Source organism: Delphinapterus leucas, chromosome 2, assembly GCF_059928025.1.
Source record: "Delphinapterus leucas isolate spDelLeu-1000000601 "Yukka" chromosome 2, BTC_Dleu_Yukka2, whole genome shotgun sequence".
In the NCBI taxonomy this organism is placed as follows: Eukaryota; Metazoa; Chordata; class Mammalia; order Artiodactyla; family Monodontidae; genus Delphinapterus; species Delphinapterus leucas.
In genome coordinates, this window is record NC_143130.1 from 167,641,754 (window position 1) to 167,666,486 (window position 24,733).

General features: G+C 41.8%; 1 protein-coding gene across 3 annotated transcripts in view; it reads left to right on the forward strand.

Annotated features, from left to right (window-relative positions):
- TDP1 (tyrosyl-DNA phosphodiesterase 1) overlaps positions 1-24,733 on the forward strand; it is a 96,125-nt gene that overhangs the window by 21,729 nt on the left and 49,663 nt on the right. For 2 of the 3 annotated variants that reach the window (XM_022576299.2, XM_089908104.1), the window contains exons 7-13: positions 1,148-1,240; positions 12,302-12,469; positions 12,920-12,998; positions 15,084-15,266; positions 15,879-15,927; positions 18,161-18,227; positions 19,745-19,852. In XM_022576299.2, the coding sequence (XP_022432007.1) occupies positions 1,148-1,240; positions 12,302-12,469; positions 12,920-12,998; positions 15,084-15,266; positions 15,879-15,927; positions 18,161-18,227; positions 19,745-19,852 (747 nt within the window). The remainder of the gene's footprint in view (positions 1-1,147; positions 1,241-12,301; positions 12,470-12,919; positions 12,999-15,083; positions 15,267-15,878; positions 15,928-18,160; positions 18,228-19,744; positions 19,853-24,733) is intronic. The other variant, XM_022576300.2, reaches the window with a different exon arrangement.

Here is a 24,733-nt window from a genome sequence, read left to right on the forward strand (position 1 = left end):
GGTAGAGTTACTGCCTTGAGTGAATCTCTAGTTGGGGGAGGGAGAATTTAGGTTCCTGAAATAATTAGAAAACCATCGGGAGGCCAAGAACCATCCGAAAGTAGATGGCAAAGTAAAGCAAGGCATGGAAGCAGTAGAGGGAATGTACACCTGGAGTGTTTTACATTTAACAAAACATGTACTGCGTTTCATTCTCACATCAGCCCTATGAAGTGAACACGGGGTTGATCCTTTATGCCACAGTGAGAAGCCGAGGCTCAGGGGACATGGAATGACTCAGAGATATTAAATGACTTACGTAGGGTCCTATGGCTTCTAACTGATGAACACTGGTACTTAGGTCTTCCAGCTTCGGATGGAAAGCTCTTATCTGTCCTGTTTCTTCCCTCTCACTGGAATTAAACTAAGAGAAATAATCTGATGACTGGGGAAGCCCCATGGGAAAGAAGGGAATCTCTAGGGCTGATTTGAGTAAAGGGAGAAGAAAAGGGAAGACTTACCTCAAGCCCAGGTACACGCTGGTGACAAGTCTGGCGTCTATAGAGTATGAAGAAAGATCAGTCTCTTGAAAGTGAAGCATCTTTCAAACTTAAACTGCAACCCACAGTAGGAAATGCGTTTGCCATTTCAGTCTGCTGCACGTGTCTGTACTGATAAGTGCTGAAACCGGAGTTTCACGAACCAACACTTAAATATATGCAATATACTCTTGAGTTTCTAATTTATTCTGTTGCAGTTTTTTTTTAATGCGAGGTAGCCACAGCATAGCAAGAGGTTGTGACCATACTCTGAAAACACTGGACGAGAAGATTCCTGTTGTCCCTGATAGTAATGGGTGATGCTGAATAGATAATAAGGAGCCAGACTACAGTGTGGGGAGGGGTTTAAAGTGCCAGGGCTGGCCACGTGGACGGGATGGAGCAAAAGTTCATTTACCACCGAATACTGAGCATTTTGGAAGGTGGTTTTCCACTTGTCACTTAAGCAGACTTTGATAACAATGATGTATGGAAGAAAAGAAGACTAAATGTTCAAAGTTGGGATAATGTAATAAGAGTTTAAAGGATTCCTTTAGCTATTGCATTTGCATTAGAAAGGTATTGTGAGAGACTGTTAATGCTTTTTGATCCTTTTTCTGTTTTTAAAGGAAAATGATGCTACTGCTATACGAAGAAGGCCTCCGGGTTGTCATACACACCTCCAATCTCATTCACGCCGACTGGCACCAGAAAACACAAGGGTTTGTAGGGTTCCGTTCATTTCTTCGTAGTCACTGTGTGTGCTGAGAAAGGTCAAAAGCGAGAACATTTGATTTATTCTTTTTCTCCTGTTTTTTAATTGTGAAAAAAACCAGAATTATGGCATAGAAAAGAGACACATGCAAAAAAAAGTGATAGTATTCTTTTACTACCTCCCCCCAGTTCCTCCCTTGAGGTAGCCGGTGTTAACCGTTTAACACATAATCATCCATAACTGCCTTTATTATACCTGTAAACATACATATTTATACACCGTAGTTTTTACAAAATGGCATCATACATACACTCTACAGCCAAGTAGATCCAAGGATCTGAGGCAGGAAAGAGGATGAAAAATGAAAGGCCTGAACCTATTATTTTTCCATTAAGACCCTCCTGATAACTTTCTTGGTCCTCACTTATTCCTGCATCCACTTGTACTTGCCACTTCCCAACAGGTATCAAAAGAAAACTTGGGGGTTGATTGTGCACTAAAAATGTCCCCTCACCCCCAGTCAGTTTAGTTTCCCATAAAACAAATCTAAACGGCTGTCCTTTTAGAGCCTGTAACATGGTTGTGAATCTCCAAAAGAATTGAACATGAAGGTTTTTCATGGCTTTATTTTATTTTATTTTTTTAATTACTAACCCTTTGTCCTTGGTGCATATATTCCAGATCTAGGTTTTGATCTCCTAAGAGAAGTTTAGGTTTATTTTTAGGGACTTGTTTAAATCATTTCACCCTTTGTTCTCCTTCCCGATAAGGCTTCATTATGACCAGCCTTAATTTCGCTTTCTTTCACTTAAGCTAGTCTGCATGTCTCTGCTTTCCTGTGTTAGAAGGAACTCACCCTTTCAAGGTTCGAGTATCTTCCCCTGCATCTTCCTCCTCATTCCCTCGCTCATACCATTGCCCAGCCTGGGCTAGAGCCCTATTCTGGGGCTCTGACTGAACCCAAGTTAGACCTTCAGTTGAGCTGAGACAGAGAGCCTCCCAGCCCCCATCCTCTGGGCCTGCTGGACCTGAGTGGGCCGGGCAGCATCACAGCTGCCTCTTCTCTCACACAGCCTTTCCCTGAGCCAGGTGTGTGTCGTCCTCTCTTCACTCCCCTTCCCCACCATAGAAGGTGGCTTGATCCCCTGTCCCCACTGCCTGATGGTTTTCCTACAAACATGTTCTAGTTTCCAAGTGTCCCCACTTAAGATATGCTTCTCAAAATGCAGCGTTGTTCTGACGGGTTCAGGGTCTCGGGGATGGATTGTCTCTAAGAGCCTCAGCCGCGGTGCTTTTTTTTTTTTTTTTAACCTCTTTATTGGAGTATAATTGCTTTACAATGGTGTGTTAGTTTCTGCTTTATAACAAAGTGAATCAGTTATACATATGTTCCCATATCTCTTCCCTCTTGCATCTCCCTCCCTCCCACCCTCCCTATCCCACCCCTCTAGGTGGCCACAAACCAGAGCTGATCTTCCTGTGCTATGCGGCTGCTTCCCACTAGCTATCTGTTTTACGTTTGGTAGTGTATATATGTCCATGCCACTCTCTCACTTTGTCACAGCTTACCCTTCCCCCTCCCCATATCCTCAAGTACATTCTCTAGTAGGTCTGTGTGTTTATTTCCGTCTTACCCCTAGGTTCTTCATGACCTTTTTTTTCCTTAGATTCCATATATATGTGTTAGCATATGGTATTTGTTTTTCTCTTTCTGACTTACTTCACTCTGTATGACAGACTCTAGGTCCATCCACCTCACTGCAAATAACTCAATTTAGTTTCTTTTTATGGCTGAGTAATATTCCATTGTATATATGTGCCACATCTTCTTTTTTTTTTTCATTTTAACATCTTTATTGGAGTATAATTGCTTTACAATGGTATGTTAGCTTCAGCTTCACAACAAAATGAATCAGTTATATATATACATATGTTCCCATAGCTCTTCCTGCTTGCGTCTCCCTCCCTCCCACCCTCCCTATCCCACCCCTCCAGGCGGTCACAAAGCACCGAGCTGATCTCTCTGTGCTATGCGGCTGCTTCCCACTAGCTATCTACCTTACGTTTGGTAGTGTATATATGTCCATGCCTCTCTCTCGCTTTGTCACAGTTTACCCTTCCCCCTCCCCATAGCCTCAAGTCCATTCTCTAGTAAGTCTGTGTCTTTATTCCTGTTTCACCCCTAGGTTTTTCATGACATTTCTTAAATTCCATATATATGTGTTAGCATACGGTATTTGTCTCTCTCTTTCTGACTTACTTCACTCTGTATGACAGACTCTAGGTCTATCCACCTCATTACAAATAGCTCAATTTCGTTTCTTTTTATGGCTGAGTAATATTCCATTGTATATATGTGCCACATCTTCTTTATCCATTCATCCGATGATGGACACTTAGGTTGTTTCCATCTCCGGGCTATTGTAAATAGAGCTGCAATGAACATTTTGGTACATGACTCTTCTTGAATTATGGTTTTCTCAGAGTATATGCCCAGTAGTGGGATCTCTGGGTCATATGGTAGTTCTGTTTTTAGTTTTTTAAGGAACCTCCATACTGTTCTCCACAGTGGCTGTATCAATTTACATTCCCACCAACAATGTAAGAGGGTTCCCTTTTCTCCACACCCTCTCCAGCATTTATTGTTTCTAGATTTTGTGATGATGGCCATTCTGACTGGTGTGAGATGATATCTGATTGTAGTTTTGATTTGCATTTCTCTAATGATTATGAGCATTCTTTCATGTGTTTGTTGGCAGTCTGTATATCTTCTTTGGAGAAATGTCTATTTAGGTCTTCTGCCCATTTTTGGATTGGGTTGTTTGTTTTTTTGTTATTAAGCTGCATGAGCTGCTTATAAATTTTGGAGATTAATCCTTTGTCAGTTGCTTCATTTGCAAATATTTTCTCCCATTCTGAGGGCTGTCTTTTGGTCTTGTTCATGGTTTCCTTTGCTGTGCAAAAGCTTTTAAGTTTCATTAGGTCCCATTTGTTTATTTTTGTTTTTATTTCCATTTCTCTAGGAGGTGGGTCAAAAAGGACCTTGCTGTGATTTATGTCATAGAGTGTCCTGCCTATGTTTTCCTCTAAGAGTTTGATAGTTTCTGGCCTTACATTTAGGTCTTTAATCCATTTTGAGCTTATTTTTGTGTATGGTGTTAGGGAGTGATCTAATCTCATACTTTTACATGTAGCTGTCCAGTTTTCCCAGCACCACTTATTGAAGAGGCTGTCCTTTCTCCACTGTACATTCCTGCCTCCTTTATCAAAGATAAGGTGACCATATGTGCGTGGGTTTATCTCTGGGCTTTCTATCCTGTTCCATTGATCTATCTTTCTGTTTTTGTGCCAGTACCATACTGTCTTGATTACTGTAGCTTTGTAGTATAGTCTGAAGTCAGGGAGCCTGATTCCTCCAGCTCCTTTTTTCGTTCTCAAGATTGCTTTGGCTATTCGGGGTCTTTTGTGTTTCCATACAAATTGTGAAATTTTTTGTTCTAGTTCTGTGAAAAATGCCAGTGGTAGTTTGATAGGGATTGCATTGAATCTGTAGATTGCTTTGGGTAGTAGAGTCATTTTCACAATGTTGATTCTTCCCATCCAAGAACATGGTATATCTCTCCATCTATTTGTATCATCTTTAATTTCTTTCATCAATGTCTTATAATTTTCTGCATACAGGTCTTTTGTCTCCTTAGGTAGGTTTATTCCTAGATATTTTATTCTTTTTGTTGCAATGGTAAATGGGAGTGTTTTCTTGATTTCACTTTCAGATTTTTCATCCATGGTGTATAGGAATGCCAGAGATTTCTGTGCATTAATTTTGTATCCTGCTACTTTACCAAATTCATTGATTAGCTCTAGTAGTTTTCTGGTGGCATCTTTAGGATTCTCTATGTATAGTATCATGTCATCTGCAAAGAGTGACAGCTTTACTTCTTTTCCGATTTGGATTCCTTTTATTTCTTTTTCTTCTCTGATTGCTGTGGGTAAAACTTCCAAAACTATGTTGAATAAGAGTGGTGAGAGTGGGCAACCTTGTCTTGTTCCTGATCTTAGTGGAAATGCTTTCAGTTTTTCACCATTGAGGACGATGTTGGCTGTGGGTTTGTCATAAATGGCCTTTATTATGTTGAGGAAAGTTCCCTCTGTGCCTACTTTCTGCAGGGTTTTTATCATAAATGGGTGTTGAATTTTGTCAAAAGCTTTCTCTGCACCTATTGAGATGATAATATGGTTTTTATCCTTCAATTTGTTAATATGGTGTATCATGTTGATTGATTTGCGTATATTGAAGAATCCTTGCATTCCTGGAATAAACCCCACTCGATCATGGTGTATGATCCGTTTAATGTGCTGTTGGATTCTGTTTGCTAGTATTTTGTTGAGGATTTTTGCATCTGTGTTCACCAGTGATATTGGCCTGTAGTTTTCTTTCTTTGTGACATCCTTGTCTGGTTTCGGTATCAGGGTGATGGTGGCCTCGCACAATGAGTTTGGGAGTGTTCCCCCCTCTGCTATATTTTGGAAGAGTTTGAGAAGGATAGGTGATAGCTCTTCTCTAAATGTTTGATAGAATTCGCCTGTGAAGCCATCTGGTCCTGGGCTTTTGCTTGTTGGAAGATTTTTAATCACAGTTTCAATTTCAGTGCTTGTGATTGGTCTGTTCATATTTTCTATTTCTTCCTGATTCAGTCTTGGCAGGTTGTGCCTTTCTAAGAATTTGTCCATTTCTTCCAGGTTGTCCATTTTATTGGCATAGAGTTGCTTGTAGTAATCTCTCATGATCTTTTGTATTTCTGCAGTGTCAGTTGTTACTTCTCCTTTTTCATTTCTAATTCTGTTGATTTCAGTCTTCTCCCTTTTTTTCTTGATGAGTCTGGCTAGTGGTTTATCAATTTTGTTTATCTTCTCAAAGAACCAGCTTTTAGTTTTATTGATCTTTGCTATCCTTTCCTTCATTTCTTTTTCATTTATTTCTGATCTGATTTTTATGATTTCTTTCCTTCTGCTAACTTTGGGTTTTTTTTGTTCTTCTTTCTCTAATTGCTTGAGGTGCAAGGTTAGGTTGTTTATTCGAGATGTTTCCTGCTTCTTAAGGTGGGCTTGTATTGCTATAAACTTCCCCCTTAGAACTGCTTTTGCTGCATCCCATAGGTTTTGGGTCGTTGTGTCTCCATTGTCATTTGTTTCTAGGTATTTTTTGATTTCCTCTTTGATTTCTTCAGTGATCACTTCATTATTAAGTAGTGTATTGTTTAGCCTCCATGTGTTTGTATTTTTTACAGATCTTTTCCTGTAGTTGATATCTAGTCTCATAGCGTTGTGGTCGGAAAAGGTACTTGATACAATTTCAGTTTTCTTAAATTTACCAAGGCTTGATTTGTGACCCAAGATATGATCTATCCTGGAGAATGTTCCATGAGCACTTGAGAAAAATGTGTATTCTGTTGTTTTTGGATGGAATGTCCTATAAATATCAATTAAGTCCATCTTGTTTAATGTATCATTTAAAGCTTGTGTTTCCTTATTTATTTTCATTTTGGATGATCTGTCCATTCGTGAAAGTGGGGTGTTAAAGTCCCCTACTATGAATGTCTTACTGTTGATTTCCCCTTTATGGCTCTTAGTGTTTGCCTTATGTATTGAGGTGCTCCTATGTTGGGTGCATAAATATTTACAATTGTTATATCTTCTTCTTGGATCGATCCCTTGATCATTATGTAGTGTCCTTCTTTGTCTCTTCTAATAGTCTTTATTTTAAAGTCTATTTTGTCTGATATGAGAATTGCTACTCCAGCTTTCTTTTGGTTTCCATTTGCATGAAATACCTTTTTCCATCCCCTTACTTTCAGTCTGTATGTGTCTCTAGGTCTGAAGTGGGTCTCTTGTAGACAGCAAATATATGTGTCTTGTTTTTGTATCCATTCAGCCAATCTGTGTCTTTTGGTGGGAGCATTTAGTCCATTTACATTTAAGGTAATTATCAATATGTTCCCATTTTCTTAATTGTTTTGGGTTCGTTATTGTAGGTCTTTTCCTTCTTTTGTGTTTCTTGCCTAGAGAAGTTCCTCTAGCAGTTGTTGTAGAGCTGGTTTGGTGGTGCTGAACTCTCTCAGCTTTTGCTTGTCTGTAAAGGTTTTAATTTCTCCATCAAATCTGAATGAGATCCTTGCTGGGTAGAGTAATCTTGGTTGCAGGGTTTCTCCTTCAACACTTTCAATATGTCCTGCCACTCCCTTCCGGCTTGCAGAGTTTCTGCTGAAAGATCAGCTGTTAACCTTATGGGGATTCCCTTGTGTGTTATTTGTTGTTTTTCCCTTGCTGCTTTTAATATGCTTTCTTTGTATTTAATTTTTGACAGTTTGATTAATATGTGTCTTGGCGTATTTCTCCTTGGATTTATCCTGTATGGGACTCTCTGTGCTTCCTGGACTTGATTAACTATTTCCTTTCCCGTATTAGGGAAGTTTTCAACTATAATCTCTTCAAATTATTTTTTCAGTCCCTTTCTTTTTCTCTTCTTCTGGAACCCCTATAATTCGAATGTTGGTGGGTTTAATGTTGTCCCAGAGGTCTCTGAGACTGTCCTCAGTTCTTTTCATTCTTTTTTCTTTATTCTTCTCTGCAGTAGTTATTTCCACTATTTTATCTTCCAGGTCACTTATCCGTTCTTCTGCCTCAGTGATTCTGCTATTGATCCCATCTAGAGTATTTTTCATTTCATTATTGTGTTGTTCATCATTGTTTGTTTCATCTTTAGTTCTTCTAGGTCCTTGTTAAATGTTTCTTGCATTTTGTCTTCTATTTCCAAGATTTTGGATCATCTTTACTATCATTATTCTGAATTCTTTTTCAGGTAGACTGCCTATTTCCTCTTCATTTGTTAGGTCTGGTGGGTTTTTATCTTGCTCCTTCATCTGCTGTGTGTTTTTCTGTCTTTTCATTTTGCTTATCTTACTGTGTTTGGGGTCTCCTTTTTGCAGGCTGAAGGTTCGTAGTTCCTGTTGTTTTTAGTGTCTGTCCCCAGTGGCTAAGGTTGGTTCAGTGGGTTGTGTAGGCTTCCTGGTGGAGGGTACTGGTGCCTGTGTTCTGGTGGATGAGGCTGGATCTTGTCTTTCTGGTGGGCAGGTCCACGTCTGGTGATGTGTTTTGGGGTGTCTGTAGACTTATTATGATTTTGGGCAGCCTCTCTGCTAATGGGTGGGGTTGTGTTCCTGTCTTGCTAGTTGTGTGGCATATGATGTCCAGCACTGTAGCTTGCTGGTTGTTGCATGAAGCTGGGTGCTGGCGTTGAGATGGAGATCTCTGGGAGATTTTCGCCGTTTGATATTATATGCAGCTGGGAGGCCTCTTGTGGACCAGTGTCCTGAAGTTGGCTCTCCCACCTCAGAGGCACAGCACTAACTCCTGGCTGCAGCACCAAGAGCCTTTCATCCACACGGCTCCTTAATTTGGGATGATTCGTTGTCTATTCATGTATTCCACAGATGCAGGGTACATCAAGTTGATTGTGGAGCTTTAATCCGCTGCTTCTGAGGCTGCTGGGAGAGATTTCCCTTTGTCTTCTTTGTTCTCACAGCTCCCAGGGGCTCAGCTTTGGATTTGGCCCTGCCTGTGCGTGTAGGTCGCCGGAGGGCGTCTGTTCTTTGCTCAGGCAGGACGGGGTTAAAGGAGCTGCTGATTCGGAGGCTCTGGCTCACTCAGGCCAGGGGTAGGGAGGGTCACGGAGTGCGGGGCGGGCCTGCTAGTGTTGGAGGGTCTCCTGCAGAGGCGGGGGGCAGCTGTGGCTCACCAAGGGACAAAGACACTGGCAGCAGAAGTTCTGGGAAGTACTCCTTGGTGTGAGCCCTCCCAGAGTCTGCCACATCTTCTTTATCCGTGTAAGACACTGATGAAATTAAAGATGATACAAATAGATTGAGAGATATACCATGTTCTTGGATTGGAAGAATCAACATTGTGAAAATGACTCTACTACCCAAAGCAATCTACAGATTCAGTGCAATCCCTATCAAACTACCACTGACATTTTTCACAGAACTAGAACAAAAAATTTCACAATTTGTATGGAAACACAAAAGACCCCGAATAGCCAAAGCAATCTTGAGAACAAAAAATGGAGCTGGAGGAATCAGGCTCCCTGACTTCAGACTATACTACAAAGCTACAGTAATCAAGACAGTATGGTACTGGCACAAAAACAGAAATATATATCAATGGAACAGGTTAGAAAGCCCAGAGATAAACCCATGCATATACGGTCACCTTATCTTTGATAAAGGAGGCAAGAATATACAGTGGAGAAAAGACAGCCTCTTCAGTAAGTGGTGCTGGGAAAACTGGACAGGTACATGTAAAAGTATGAAATTAGAACACTCCCTAACACCATACACAAAATAAACTCAAAATGGATTAAAGGGCTTCCCTGGTGGCGCAGTGGTTTAGAGTCCGCCTGTTGATGCAGGGGACGCGGGTTCGTGCCCCGGTCCGAGAAGATCCCACATGCCGTGGAGCGGCTGGGCCCGTGAGCCATGGCCGCTGAGCCCGCACGTCCGGAGCCTGTGCTCTGCAATGGGAGAGGCCACAACAGTGAGAGGCCTGCGTACTGCAAAAAAAAAAAAAAAGTGGATTAAAGACCTAAATGTAAGGCCAGACACTATCAAACTCTTAGAGGAAAACATAGGCAGAACACTATGACATAAATCACAGCAAGATCCTTTTTGACCCACCTCCTAGAGAAATGGAAATAAAAACAAAAATAAACAAATGAGACCTAATGAAACTTGAAAGCTTTTGCACAGCAAAGGAAACCATAAAGAAGACCGAAAGACAACCCTCAGAATGGGAGAAAGCATTCGCAGTGCTCTTGATCCACAGAGTTTCCGGTAAACGAGGTCTTTGCTGCCCCAGGAGCTTCTAAGCTGCTAGCTTGCATTCTGCGACTCATGACTCATATGTAGCCCCATCTAAAAAAGGAAGTGATATTAACATAGCTTGTTCTTGAGGGAACAATAACTAACATGGCTAAAGGGATTTATCGAATTGGCTCTCCCGTGGCTCAAAGAATCCCACCCACAGCCTCTAGCGCCTCTGGAGCTTGAGTTTATAGGCAGCCAGGCCTGTTTCCTTAGGCGTCTCTGGGTTGGCTACTTTGGGGAAGGGATTAAGGGTAAATGGCTCCGGTGTTCATTTTTCTCCTTTATTTAAAAAAACTTCACGCGGTTCAAAACTCAGAAGTACCAAGGGTATGAAATCTCCCTCCAACTTTCCTCTGCCGGCCAGCCCAGAATAGGAGGTGCTGTTACCTCACGGTTAGTCTAGCTTCTACTCTCTCTGATACTTTCATGTCGTGAGTTGTAACTTTTTAAAATATTGGCTTGGCCAAAAGTTTCGTTCGGGTTTTTCCGTAAGACGTTATGGAAAAACCCAAATGAACTTTTTGGCCAGCCCAATATTTAAAAGTAGTTTTTTTGTGTAATCTCATTTCCTGGTCATCCTATCATGGCTCTGCTGATTTTTGCCTTCTCCACATGTGTTCCAGCCATCCTTTTCACCTGCTTCTTGGTCCACCTGTTAATTTCTCAATTTTAAAATTATTTGGCCCAGGGTGATTTCTCTTCTTATTTTTGAAATGTTGAAAACGCCTCACATCTTGGTATCCTCGTTTAGAAAGTCGTCATCTGTCATGTTCCTCATTCAGAACTCTCGTGAGTGAACCTCTAATCCAGGAGGAGCCCCACTCACCCTGTGGGCTCCGAGTTGCTACTGGGAGGAGAGACCTTAGCCAGCCAGCCCGACATGGTCGCGTTACACGCACAGGGTCAGAGGGAGGCCCAGAGGGGTCACCGAGCTTGCCCAGAATGACACAACCAGGTAGTAGCAGATCCAGGTCCAGAGCCTGGACTCCCGTCCTGGTCACAAGTATAACCCCTCATGCGAGGGGTCACCTCGAGGTGGGAAGGGAAGGTGTGACTTGTCACTGCTAGAAACGTGTACAGAATTCACAAGACGCACAGCCAGGATCCTCATGGTCCTGGATCCTTCCTGCCCTGACAGCCTGCCTCTTACTAGTCTCCTTGGAGGGCCGCTGAGTGAAAGAGGAATCGGGCAGTTTCTCTTTTGGCTTGTTGGGTAGAAGTGTGGAAATAACCCAAGAAGGGGAAAAAGGCAGACGCAGCTCGTACTTGCTGAGGCTGCTTTAAGTTAGACCCTGTTCGTTACCTCTGGGCGCCTTGGTGAGGCAGGGCTGTTAACCTGATTTTGCTGTTGAAGAAACAGCACAAGAAGTTTGAAGCCATACTTCTTTGTAATCTATGAGGGACCACTTCACAGAAGGACTGGGTTTCGCTGTGCTTGTTTGCCATTTGTGGGTATGATATAGAAGTTTTGGCAAAGTACACTGACAAAGAATTGGTGAAAGATGTCCTTAAAGTTTTTTTACTGAATTATTTGAAAGTCTGAGGTTAGTGTTAATGTAACATGACTAAATGTGGTCTATACTCATTCCAGACACCAGATGTGGGATATATATATATCCCATATGTTATATATGAAAATGAGTTTGTTTATTGAAAACATTTGCACATTTTTTTCTTAGATAACTTTTATTTTCCACTTGGCTAAAGAGCTACATTGACGTAGGCATGGGCAGAACCTTGCTGGGGTTACTGCTGGTGGTGTGGAGTTGCTATAGCAGTTAGGAGTAGAACACTTAACTGTTGTCATCAAGTCTTTAAAAATGATGTAGAGGTGCGAGGGGGCAGGTACGTGAATGAAGGAGGGAGCATGGAGAGACTGAGTTGGGAGAGGTGGACAGAGGCCAGGTCTTACTGGGTCTTAAATTCACGGTGAGGTTTTCAAAAATAATTCTGAATATGATGGGAACCATTGGAGTGGTGCCATCAGATTTTTTTCATGTTTTGTAAGGATGACCTTACCTACCACGGAGAGAGGTAGTGAGAATTCACCTCTTCCTTAGGGTGAGTGCCTAATCAATACAGAGGTACCACTGTGATCAGCTGTGCTTCTGACTGTTAAAGGTTATATATATTTTTTTCCATTCCAGAATGTGGTTGAGCCCCTTGTACCCACGAATAGTCCATGGGACCCACAGATCTGGAGAATCAACCACACACTTTAAAGCTGACCTCATCAGCTACTTGATGGCTTATAACACCTCTCCCCTCAAGGAGTGGATAGATACCATCCAGGAGCACGACCTCTCAGAAACAAAGTACGTGGCGTCTTAGCAACTTGGGGTGCTTACCTTGAGTGCCATGCGAGGTCTGGGACACGGGGACCTGGCAGGAGATGGCTGTCCTTCGGGACGTGATGAGAACAGGCCTGTCACTGTCTGCACCTCCTGGTCCTCGGGCACTGAAGTGGAGGCTGGGAGATCTTGCCCCTCACCTGAGTGCCATCACCCCACCCCCTCCCATCCCAGCTGGAGAGCTTTCTCTTAAAATTGCTGAGCTCTTTGCCTGGTACCTCACACTGCGTGGGTGTCCCACCATTACTTGATGTGCTCAAAACTGATTTTAAGTGTCAGTCTGAAGAGGCATCTCAAGAAAGTGGGTTGGCTCTTAGAATATTTCTTGCTTAATGTTACTTTTCATGCATATTTTGTGATTTGGGGAGTCCACAAATCACTATGTTCTATAACTTGTGCTTTATATCTTTTTAGTGTTTACCTTATTGGCTCAACCCCGGGACGCTTTCAAGGAAATCAGAAAGATAATTGGGGACATTTTAGGCTTAGGAAGGTAACAGAATTTTTACTATTTTACCATTTTTTTAAAATGTAATGTATGTTCTGTCCTTTTTCATTTATAATTGGTATATTTTGAAGGCAGCTTCGTAGTATCTCTAGCACAATTCTGGGCAAATAATAGGCACTTGATAATTGATTGTCTAATTATAGTTTCCAGTAATTACTTGCATTTTAACATTTTGCCTCTTTTATAGGTGTAGAGTTAACAATTCTAAATGGCAAAAGTATATGGAGGATTTTTAGTTTTTTTTTATTTCTTGTAATAAAGATAGAGATTTTTTATTCATGTAAGTATTATAGCTTTTCATCAGCACATCAAGGATTTTTAACACAAATTCAACAAAGAACAGAAAATAGTGTTGAGTGAAGACTACAGCTGAGCTATGATGTGTTTTGTTTGCTAAACCATTGCCCTGAGAACTGTAATTATGGCAATGACATTTGCTGCTTGTATGAAAATAAGCCAAGAAGGATCTTTAACAAAATAAAACAACCAGCAAGTTAAAGCTTAAAGTTTTCTCCACCTCTCTTAGGAGTCAGTTTATCGACCTTGGTAAATTCCTCAAAGGGGCTTTCTTAAAAGCCCCTCTTTTTCCATAAATTATGTTGTGTGAGAATTCCGCCCGGCCAATGACAACTTTTCACTTTAATTTCCTTTTGTAAGTGAGACCACAGCTGAAAGCGGGCAAGGTCTTGAAGCCACCATCTTTCTGTCTTGACCTGGGGCGGAGAGGGTCCCACATACTGGCTAAGTGCACAACTTTGTGGGCGGATACCCACACCCAGGGCCAAATCCTGACCTGGTTACAAGCCATGTGATCTTGCCTTGCTCCCTAACCCCTCTTGACATCCATAAAATGGGCATAATAATAGTACTTCCCTCACAGAATTACGTAAGGATTAAATGAGGGAATGAATGCAGGGCATGTGTTGAGTGTTCGGTAAGCACTAGTGTGTATTAGCCTGTGGGCCAGTGTTTCAGAACGGCCAGGTGATCGCACATACTGTGCAGCATCCCAATCTTATTGAAAGCTGAGGAGCACCTTGGAGTTTGCGACCACTTTCCACTGTCAGAAACTCGTGGTGCATCATAGCTGCATTCCAGGGAAGATGGGTGATCAGACGTGCGTTCCACTGAGGTGTAAAGAGAAGCCCAGGGACTTGGCTAGGGTCATGTACCTGATCAAGGACTGAGCCCACAATAGCCCAAAATAGAAGCTGAGTCTTGTTGGCTCAGTCCTGTTTCCTATGCCATGCTGCACCCAGGGTGGAAGTTGAGAACTGTTTGGGCTCTTTGGGGAAGTGTGTTTATAAATATTAATGCCTACACTGTGGTAAGGAAAATAATACATATAAACTAGACAATACATCCGTCAGAATATGAGCTCCACTGGGGCAGGAACTGCGGCTTTTTTTTGTTGTTGCCATCTCCAGCCTCTAGGAAAGACCCTCGGTATGTGTTTAAATGGATAAAATTTCCCAGTATTTTCTGAATTGTTTCTGCAGCTTTGCATAAATATCAGACAAAGCAGGAAATGCAGGTCAGTCTTCTGCAGTGTTTATGGTAGTATGTATCTATATGTAAATATATTCCCTTTTATTTCCAGAGCATCACAGCTGCCTAGGCCCCAAGGGTTAAACCTCTTTCAAATGATACGAGTCAAAATATACAATAGCTTGACCTCCTAGTATTGTTTAGGTATGTTAAACCATTGCAACTTCAAGGCAAAAATCTAATTTCCTATGGCAGGTTGGTGCTTTATCTGACATTGCTACTAAAATGGGTCTTCTTTTTATTTTTTTTAATCTGTTTTTGCTTTTAGTACAAATCAAAGAATTTTGGAAGAAGAATACTTGTGTCCACTTACTCCATTAAAATAAAATATCTTCAGTGTTTAAAAATATTTCCCAAAGAAGGAAAAAAAACTACACATGGGTATGAACTTGGTTGCTAATATTTTCAGCCTTTCCTTGTGAACGAGGCATTCCAAGGGCAGAAAACCATGTTCTGAGTTGTCACAGCATTTCTGTTCACGTGTTTGGAGTAACGGTAGCATTCGTTTTTATTCTCTCACAGATTCTGAAAGAGCATGCCTTGTCCATACCTAAAGCAGAGTCCTGGCCTATAGTAGGTCAGTTCTCAAGCGTTGGCTCCCTGGGGGCCGATGAATCAAAATGGTTGTGTTCTGAGTTTAAAGAGAGCTTGGTGACACTGGGCAAAGAAAGCAGGGCCCTAGGAAGTGCTGTTCCTCTTCATCTGGTGAGTGTCCCCCTCCTCGAGGTCACTGTTCTTATCCTCTAGTCCAGGGGAAGAATCAAATCAGTCCTTGTTGTCATAGAGAGATGTTTCATTCCGTGGTTTGGGGATGGAAGCAGCAGTCCCTTAGCATAGTCATTTGTAATCAAGTGGCCCTAATATCATTTGGTGCTGGGAGCTTGCTGGTTTTGCTCAGAGCTCCATCTCAGCTACAGACTAGCCTGCGAATTCTCCATTCCTTCCTTGAGGTCGTCAAGCCAAGGGAAAAAATACTTGATAAAGCATTGCCAGCAGAATTATGAGCATTATTAATTTAGAGACCTTTGAATTAATAATTTTGCATTCAATTCAGTGTTAATTTGTCATTTCAGAGGGAAAAAAATACTCAAATGGAAATGTAATTTTCTTTCATTGACTATAAATGCTTTCTGTAGTTCAATTACTAGAAGTTCAATTTTTTTCAGTAAGATGGGAACTTGTTTAAAATTTAAAGCACGTTTTCTAAGTCTTTAGGTATTTCTAATTGAGATTTTCATTTTCTTAAAAACGAATCTTCATTCCTTTTAACAAATAGTTCTTCCATGTGGTACATTCCAAGTGTTGTTTTTTTTTTAGATCTATCCTTCAGTGGAAAACGTGCGGACCAGCTTAGAAGGATATCCAGGTAATTGTTGGGGAAACTGTCCCGATTGTATTTTGTGTGTTTGTGTATTTCATAAATGCCCTGGTAAACGTTATCTTTTTTAATTTTATTGGGATATAGCTGATTTACAATGTTGTGTTAGTTTCAGGTGTACAGCAAAGTGATTCAGTTATACATGGCCCTGGTAAACTTTTTAAAACAAGTAATAAAAACGCCTTCCTCCTTGAGACCAGAAAAGTGTTGGTTAGAAATTTAGAGATTATTCTCTCTTAACTAGATAAGGATCATGACAGTAGGTAATATTGAGCAGTGCTGTGTTCCAAAGATGATGCCATGCAGTTGGGCAATTTGTGTGTTATTTAATCCTCACAATAATGCTCCGAGTGATTGATATTTTTACCAATAGGATTGTTCTCACTTCTGCCACCAGCAGATTGGTTGTCCACACAAGACGTCCGGATAAAACCAGCTTCCCCTACAGCTGTGTGTCATACCTTTCTCTGACCTCTCTCTCCCCACATCCCCCCTGCCTGAAGTACTGTGTGGTTCTTCCAGATTTGAATTCCAGATACAGATAATATTGAAGGTCCGGAACTTATGCTTAATACTGAGATGAAACCTTTGGTATAACCCAGTTGATATATCTTGTCTTGCAAGAGCTTCATCTGTAAATCCTAGGACTGTTTTGTAGACATCTTTCAGTCTTGTCCTCTATTTCCCTTACATCAGTGCTGGGCACTAAACTTATTTAGAATTCAGCCAGCCCCCCCCCAGATAGTGCATTCAGGAGGTATTAACCAGAATCCCACACAGGGTAATGCCTTGGAAAAAGGGGAAGTCTGATTGGCATTTGCTTATGGCTGGAAGCAGAGTGCTCTGAATTAGACCAGCTTAGTCCATTCATTGCTTATCAAACTACATGTGACCCTGCCAGGAAAATCTCAGTAGAGTTTGGAGTGTATTAGCCCATTTGTTGCTTTTTTTTTTTTTTTTTTTTTTTTTTTGCGGTACGCGGGCCCCTCACTGCTGTGGCCTCTCCCGTTGCGGAGCACAGGCTACAGACGCGCAGGCCCAGCGGCCATGGCTCACGGGCCCAGCCGCTCCGCGGCATGTGGGATCCTCCCAGACTGGGGCACGAACCCGTGTCCTCTGCATCGGCAGGCAGACTCCCAACCACTGCGCCAGCAGGGAAGCCCCATTTGTTGCTTTTTAATGGCAAGCTAAAATCACTTCACCGAGACTCAGGGACATGGTGATTTTCTGGTTGGTTTGGCTGCTTTTTTTTTTTTTCCCCCTCCTTTCTGTACTTCTAATAGGCTAGATCCATGCAAAGCATGTTTTTTAGTAGGGAAGAACTTGGTATTTTCAATAAAGCTATTGGGTAACTGGTCCTTGAAACCTCAGCTATGTTCTTAGTTAATTTGTAGTGGGAGATACAACATGCCTTATTCGATGTGTCAGAAATTTAAAGCCCTCTTTGGATATAGATTACTATGGAGAAGTTCTAACGTGTTTGGAAAGTCACTGATGAATCTACAGTGAACTTTCTTCCTTTCAAAGAGGAACAAAAATTGGCTTCTAATTGTGTTTCCATTTGGAACTGTATCTTTGTTCTCTTTGTAGGACTATGGCTTTTAGAATTCCTTTTTAAAAATATACCTGTTTACTGAACATTTTAATTTAGTGATCCTTTTATTTCATTTGTAAGAATCTGTGTAGCTAGGACAAAGTCTATTTGGAGATATCAGTGTAAAAGGTGAAGGAGGCAGGAGAACCAAGTTTTTATCCTAGTGTGCCTTCCCCTGAGTATCCTGGTCTTGGGCAAAAAACAGGTGCACCAAACCTCATCTTGCAAAATGTGGCTAAGGGTGTCTCACCTGCATGAGGACAGCAGGATGGGCAGAGATTCATTCTCTGGTCTTTCCTAACATTTCAGATCTGTGCTATTATAGATGTTAAATTTCCACCACCACTACCACCCCAGTGATTAAATACCTTTTTCTATTCAGATGGTAAACATTTACTATTTGACATGCATACCTAAGAAAGGAAACTAAGAAAGGAAACCCCATTGAGAGAGCAAGCCCAAAGCAGGTTTGTTTAGCCATTTTCTTTCAAAGAACTATTCCATAAGATGAAGTAAGTAGTGGTTTTCTTTTACCTTCCAACTGTTTGCTGTAGATTTTCTTCTTAACAAAGGATCCTCAAATTATAGTCAGTAATTTTCATTTTTTTATTTTTCTTATTTTAAAAGCTGGGGGCTCTCTTCCCTATAGCATCCAGACGGCAGAGAAACAGAATTGGCTCCATTCCTATTTTCAGTAAGTAATAGGTTTAGAATGCTGCCTTTGCTTCTTTAGGGTAAAATAAGAATGTTATTTGTCAGTATGATTTTTTTTAAAAAAAGGACCTTATATAATATAGCTATATTTTTTATCTGCATATGTTAGTGATAGAAATCATTTAAAACAAGGTTCTAAACATTTCTTGGAAATGGTTTTTAATACCAAAGAGTCAAATATTGGCATACAGAGAAAAAGGTAAATAAAAGAACATGTTGGGAAGTTTCGAATTTACATAAGCAGCATTTTCGTCCATATTTCCAAAATATGTCATCCTTCCGTCTACACATTCATACTCTGTGAAACCACAGACTTACCGGGGGAAGAATCCACGCCACTCTCTCCAGGGCACGGGGTGCCTTTGGCTTGTTGTAACAGTCAGCAAATGGCCGAGTGTTCAGGTGAGCGGGGTGTCCCGCGTCCTCTTCTGGCTGCAGTGGCTGCACATCCTGCGTGTTCTGGGCCAGTTCTAGTTTCATACTTGCTTCAACAAGCATTCATTATGCTGGACGCCAGAAACGAAGGCAGATTACATTTCTCTAGCTTTTAGTCTGGGAGTTCCCTGGCGGTCCAGTGGTTAGGACTCCACGCTTTCACTGCCGAGGGCCCGGGTTCAGTCCCTGGTCGGGGAACTAAGATCCCACGTGTGGTGCAGCGAGGCCAAAAAAAAAAAAAAGCTTTCAGTCTAATTCAGTACGCCATTCATCCTGGAGCCTTTCTTTAATGCTTTCTTTGGAAATGTTTGGTTTTGCAGAGGACATTTTAAAAAATTGAACTCCTTTCAGTATTGTCTTCATACAAGTGAATGTAACAATCTAATAACAAATCTACCTAATCTTGATTTTACTCTTGCAGACAATCTTGTTTTCTTGAGGGACCATCCTCTTATTTTCATAAGTAAGGATTGTTGCCTCATAATATAGGTCATTTTTTCCCCATGGAACCGTAGTCCTAAAAATGTTGGAAACTTAGAAACCAAACTCAGACATATGAATATCAGCATTTGACCGGAATATTTCTGAATTGTCCCCCTGCCTTTCAGCATTCCATTTTGATATTCATACTGTTTGTATTTTTCCCATTTTGTATTTTATTCTTTCAACAAGCATTTGGTGAGCCTCTTGTACTCAGTAACGTGCTCCGGGAGCACAGTTCCTGCTTTCAAGGAGACCAGATGTGCATACATGCGGTTAAAAGCACAATAGAAATAATATGTATGTGTATTCATAACAAGATGGGAAGGCCATACGAAAGGTTACAGTGCTTTTTGTAGGTGGTGGTAAATTTTTCTTCTACGTACCTACATTCTAAAATGAACATGTGTTATGCTGTTAGCTGAGTACAGTTTAAGGAGATATCACAGGTCATATCACAGAGAACAGCGTACTCAGTGTTTTTTAGATGATAGGAGTTTGCTTTTGAGACAGTTTCCTCATACTAGGACTATGACCAATTTATATTTTCTAATTAGTGATGTGTGTCTTTCCCGTCACTAGCAAATGGTCAGCTGACACGTCAGGCCGCAGCAGTGCCATGCCACATATTAAGACATATATGAGACCCTCTCCAGACTTCAGTCAACTTGCGTGGTTCCTTGTCACAAGGTACGTAGTTCTTACGTCCCTGATGGGAGGAGTTGTTACAAGTGTATTTGTAACTCCTGCTAAGGGTACTGAATAGGGTTCCAAAAAGTGACTTTGTGGATTGTTGTTAGTTTTCTTTGTGTATGTGTGTGTCTTATATGAGCCTTATTTAAAGTAGGCCCTTGACATGAATCCCTTGGTAGAGGGATCATTGCCTGATTTTACTTGTAAGTGTAGATGTTTACACAGTTTGCATAAAGTTTGTGTTTACTTCTGTATTTAATACTTCAGAAATAGGAATTAGGCAAATTGACATTTGGAGTAAATATAGAAGAAGAATAACATGGTAAAATTAATATTCCTTAATTATTTTCTTCTTAGATAAGTGAAACTTGAGCAATCTAATCTCTTTGCGTTTTTTTTAAACATCTTTATTAAGATATAATTAACATACTATAAAGTTTACCAATTTGAAGTCTACAATTTAATGATTTAGTATATTCACAGAATTATGAAACCATCACAGTAATCCAATTTTAGATTATTTTTGTCACCCCCTATAAGAAAGTCCCTACCTATTAGCATTTTTGTGTCTGTTTTTATAACAAGCTATAAAATAGAGCTGGACTAGAACTTTAGTTCCTGGCTTCTAATCTACAGAGACCGTTAGGCATCTCTTCATAATTTAATAACACAGTTGATGCCAATAGCAACTAATTAAGGTATCACAGAGTAGAATTATTTCTTTAATGATGAACAAACTTTTAAACAGAAGTTTAAAAGCTTTCATGAACACACTTTTCAACCAAAGAACCACTTAGAAGCAACCAAGTTACTTTCCTAGTTTATGGAAATTAGTGGCTAACCTTTGCCTCTGGCTCCGGATACGGGTCCGAGACTAAACAGTGTTAGTGGTGGAGGTTAGATGTGAGAGAGGGCTTCCCAGACGTTTCGGTGGAGCCATAGCACAATGGGAAAGCATACTCTTGAGTCCTAAAGATCGGACTCTTCTGTTATTTACTAGCTCTGTGAACTTGGGAAATTTATTTAACCTGAGGCTCTTTCCTATTGTATAAAATGGGAAAGGTGATGGCTGCCTTTGGGGGTTATTGTGAGAGTTAAATGACAGAGCCCAGTTCTGGAGACATGTCAGCCCATGACATGAGAGCTGTCATTACACTTGTTCAAGCTCTGCCCTCAAGGCTGTGAAGGATGGCCAGGGGAATTAGTGCCCTTCTCTTTACTGTGTGCCTATAAAAAGAGAAGCTTCTGCCTGTAAAGAGTAGGTTACCTGAGTATGAGACCTGAACTGTAGATCCCCTGGGTGGAGAAGTCATTGCCTGAGACAGATAGGAAATGATACGGAGAGCAGAGGCATGGAGGCCGTGTGGCCCCTCTGTGGGTGAGGAGTTTGGGCCTTGGTGAGTGGGAGATTGTTACTTCCTCCCCCAAGTGTATTTTAAATAAAACACACTTGAGAAAGCTAGATTATTACCAGTATTCCTGAATTCAAGTGATGAGAAATTAAGTTATAATACTACCCAGTCTTCTATGAAGTTAACCAACAAAAACATGAATTGGGGCCTAACGTGGATCCTTGAACAGCCTCCCAAGTGACCTGGATACTCAGAGACCACATTTCAGTGTCAGCTCACCTCTGTGCTCAGTAACTGTCTGTTAAACCAGCTTACTAAGTTGCAAGGAGAAAAACCTGGCTTTTAATCCTGGTTCTGTCACATCGTGATGCTGTGTGTGACCTTCGCTTCCTTGTATATGCTGATGAGTCAATAGGACTCAATGAAATTATCTACTTGCTTCTGATTCTACAACGCTACCACTGGAAGCATTGCGGAGTGGTAGGCCATCATACATCCCAAGGGCTACTTTATTACAAAGCTTGTTGTTTTGCTCTGTGTTGAGTACCTGAAATGATGTGACATTTCCCTCAATCAGATCTGACAGATTCTCTACCCATTATATTATGTTTTTATACTCATCGAGGCTCTTACTGAAAACATACCACTTTGCGGCAATGTTGAATTGAATCTGAAGGCTCTTCTTCCAACTTTGGTTAAAATCCTCTTAACTATTAGCAGAATGTTTTTTCTCAAAATAGGGTGAGAGGGTCAGAGCAATATAAAGAAACATACCAGTTATTGGGGAAAAGTGGTCTCGTCTAGCATCATGGGTTTTTTGGCTGAGAAAACAGGTGCCCCAAGAAATTAAGCATTGAAAAGCGTGCAGCTCACCTTTTATCCACAGAGTGATCAGAAGTGATCTCTTTTACCCCCCTCCTGCCATTAGGTAGACTTTTCCTCCAAGATGTTAGTGTTGAAGTCTTCTATGTAAGAGTGCTTGCTGTGGGTCTTTGAGGGTTACTAGAGATGGAAATCCTGGTGCTGGGGACCCAGGGTTAAAGGAGAGGAGAGGCTGTTTGGAGGGCTGGCCTGTAGGATAGAAATGGAAACGTTGGGTCCTGGGCAGGGAGGGACGATTCCTCTCACGCTGCCATGTTAGTCAGGGTTCTCCAGAGAAACGGAACCAGTAGATGAGATACACAGAGAGGTATTTTTATTTTAAGGAATTGACTCGCGATTGTGGGAGCTTCAAAGTCCAGAATCCATAGGGCCAGCCCGCAGCCTGGAGTCTCAAGTCTCCAGTCCTGTGTTGCAGTCTTGAGCCTCTCTTTACTTTCCCTGGAAAAGACAATTTGGGGATTGTTTTTCCTCAAAGTGGAGTGAAAAGGATAGATGTGCTTCACAGAAGTTGCATGAGATTTACTGATTATGATTTAAGGGCACTAAGGGACGTTGAGATTAAGTTAACCCCGTGAGTAATCCTTTTCTACGGGCTGAGTTTCATAGTTTAACGACAGTGTGTGCTCAGCCCTGGGAGCACGACTGGGAAAAAGAGTGAGGCGTGCTCCTGCCGTGCAGGGGCTGCCGGGAGAGACGACGCTGGCCCCTCGTCGTTCCGCTGTGTAAGGACCAGTGTTAGAAACATATTTTCTGGCTGGAGCAGGGTCTGGTTGTGTGAGAGACCACCAGCTAAAGAAAAGAAAGTGGTATTTCATGTAGGTCTCAAGGTAGGTCTGGACGTAAACCAGGTGGATTGGGAGGGGAATCTGAGCCGAGGAGCTAGGGGGCGAAGGGCACGGAGCTGAGAAAGCCCATGGGGCTTTCAGGGAGAATCTGAGTGAGTCCATGCAGCTAGATGAATAAAAACAGATTCAGATACCTTCAGAACAGATCTTCTCAGACAAGTGCACCTGTGTTCTTGCACTTAAGTCCAGGAAGCGTCTACTGTCAGTTGATACATTTAGTATTTGGTGGTGGTTTTGTACTGTGGATGTCTGCTGTAGTACTGACTGGCTTAATTATAACTTGCAAGTTAATTGAAGAATTTGAAATTTGTCTTTGTGAATCTGTGGCTTCTAATTTTATTCTGGAGCACCTAGACCAAAAACTATACTTGCCAAGATGTTTAAAGGATAACAAGTAACATTCATTCAGGGATTTCGACATGCCAGACGCTGTTCTAAATGCTTTATGTACGTTTATTCATTTAATGCTCACAACAGCTCCATGAGGACTTGGAGAAATGAGTGGTTGAGAAGGCTGCCCGTGGTCACACGGTAGTAAGTGGTAGAAGCAGGATTTGAACCCCAGGCCTTTGGCTCCACGACTGGCACTCTTCAGCTCTACCTTCTAATGCCTCTTAATTAAGATACGGTTTTAGTGCTCCTGTTTTCTGTGAAGACCAGTTAGGTCAAAAGAAACTGCAGCACGTTTTACTTTGTTATGTAAAAGAGAAAAAGCCCCCATAGTGCTCCAGTTTTATGAAAGGATACCTGAGAAATGTAACTTCTATAACAATTTAGAACATACTTAGAGCCCGCTCTCCAGCCCTTTCATAACAAGGGAAGGTACAGATCCCAAGTATAAGTGACATCTACTAGTAGCTCCTTTCTTTTTTGTTTTTGTTTCCAACCTTATCTCCCAAACCGAGCTCATCTATCTAGAAGGAGGTTCCTTTCCCGTCATCCCTCTTTGCCCCAGAGGCACCTGCCCACTCTCATCAGGCTTGAAGCCCAGCTGTCCTCTTGTGCTCTTCCTTCCTAGGAGCGTTTACCGAGGTCCTTCCTCCTGTGGATGCTGGGCACTCGGGATAAAACAATAAGAAGATTTACGTAGTGCCTTTGAGATGCTCAGAATCTCAGAGATGTCAGAAGCCAGACACAGAAATGATTTCACTAGAAAGAGATCAACTGTATTCTTGAGGTGGGCATGTGGCCGCTTTCGAAATAGCTATCAAAGCTTACTCGTCCTTCAGATGTCTCCAAGTTTCCTTTTCTAATCCCTGGACTTCTGAAATGATTGCCTGTCTGCTGTCCCATCGCACAGGTCGTCCTCTTCCCAGGCCACCTGTCCTCGTTGTCCATGACCATTCATCTTTCAGAGACACGGGTCTTCCTCACCGCCCCATGTTCAGAATCCTCGCCCGTTTCCTGTAAGCTGAAGTCTGGAGTCCTCCGTTGACATTCAGACCCTGGCCACCCCGTTTCCACCTTGCTTCTCCTGTACTTCCTGGCGGGAGCTGCCAGCAGCTGCCGGGCTGGCCTCCTTTGCCCCTGAAGTCATCCTGCCAGCAGCCCATGGAGTCCCCTTTCCAGATGCCTTGGTCCTTTTCCTCTGCCTCTCCAGCTGCTGCTCATCTCGTCAGTATTGTGCTCAGGGCTGGCCTCTTCTCAAAGAGGCTTTGCCAGCCGCTACTGGTCTCTCCCTCCTGCACATCCTTAAGAGCACTTGTGCGTGTGCTTGGGAGCTCACTGTTCTGTCTCATCTTGTAGAGAAGAGAGAGTATGAGCTTTACATCATCAGACGGTCCTGGACGAGATGATCT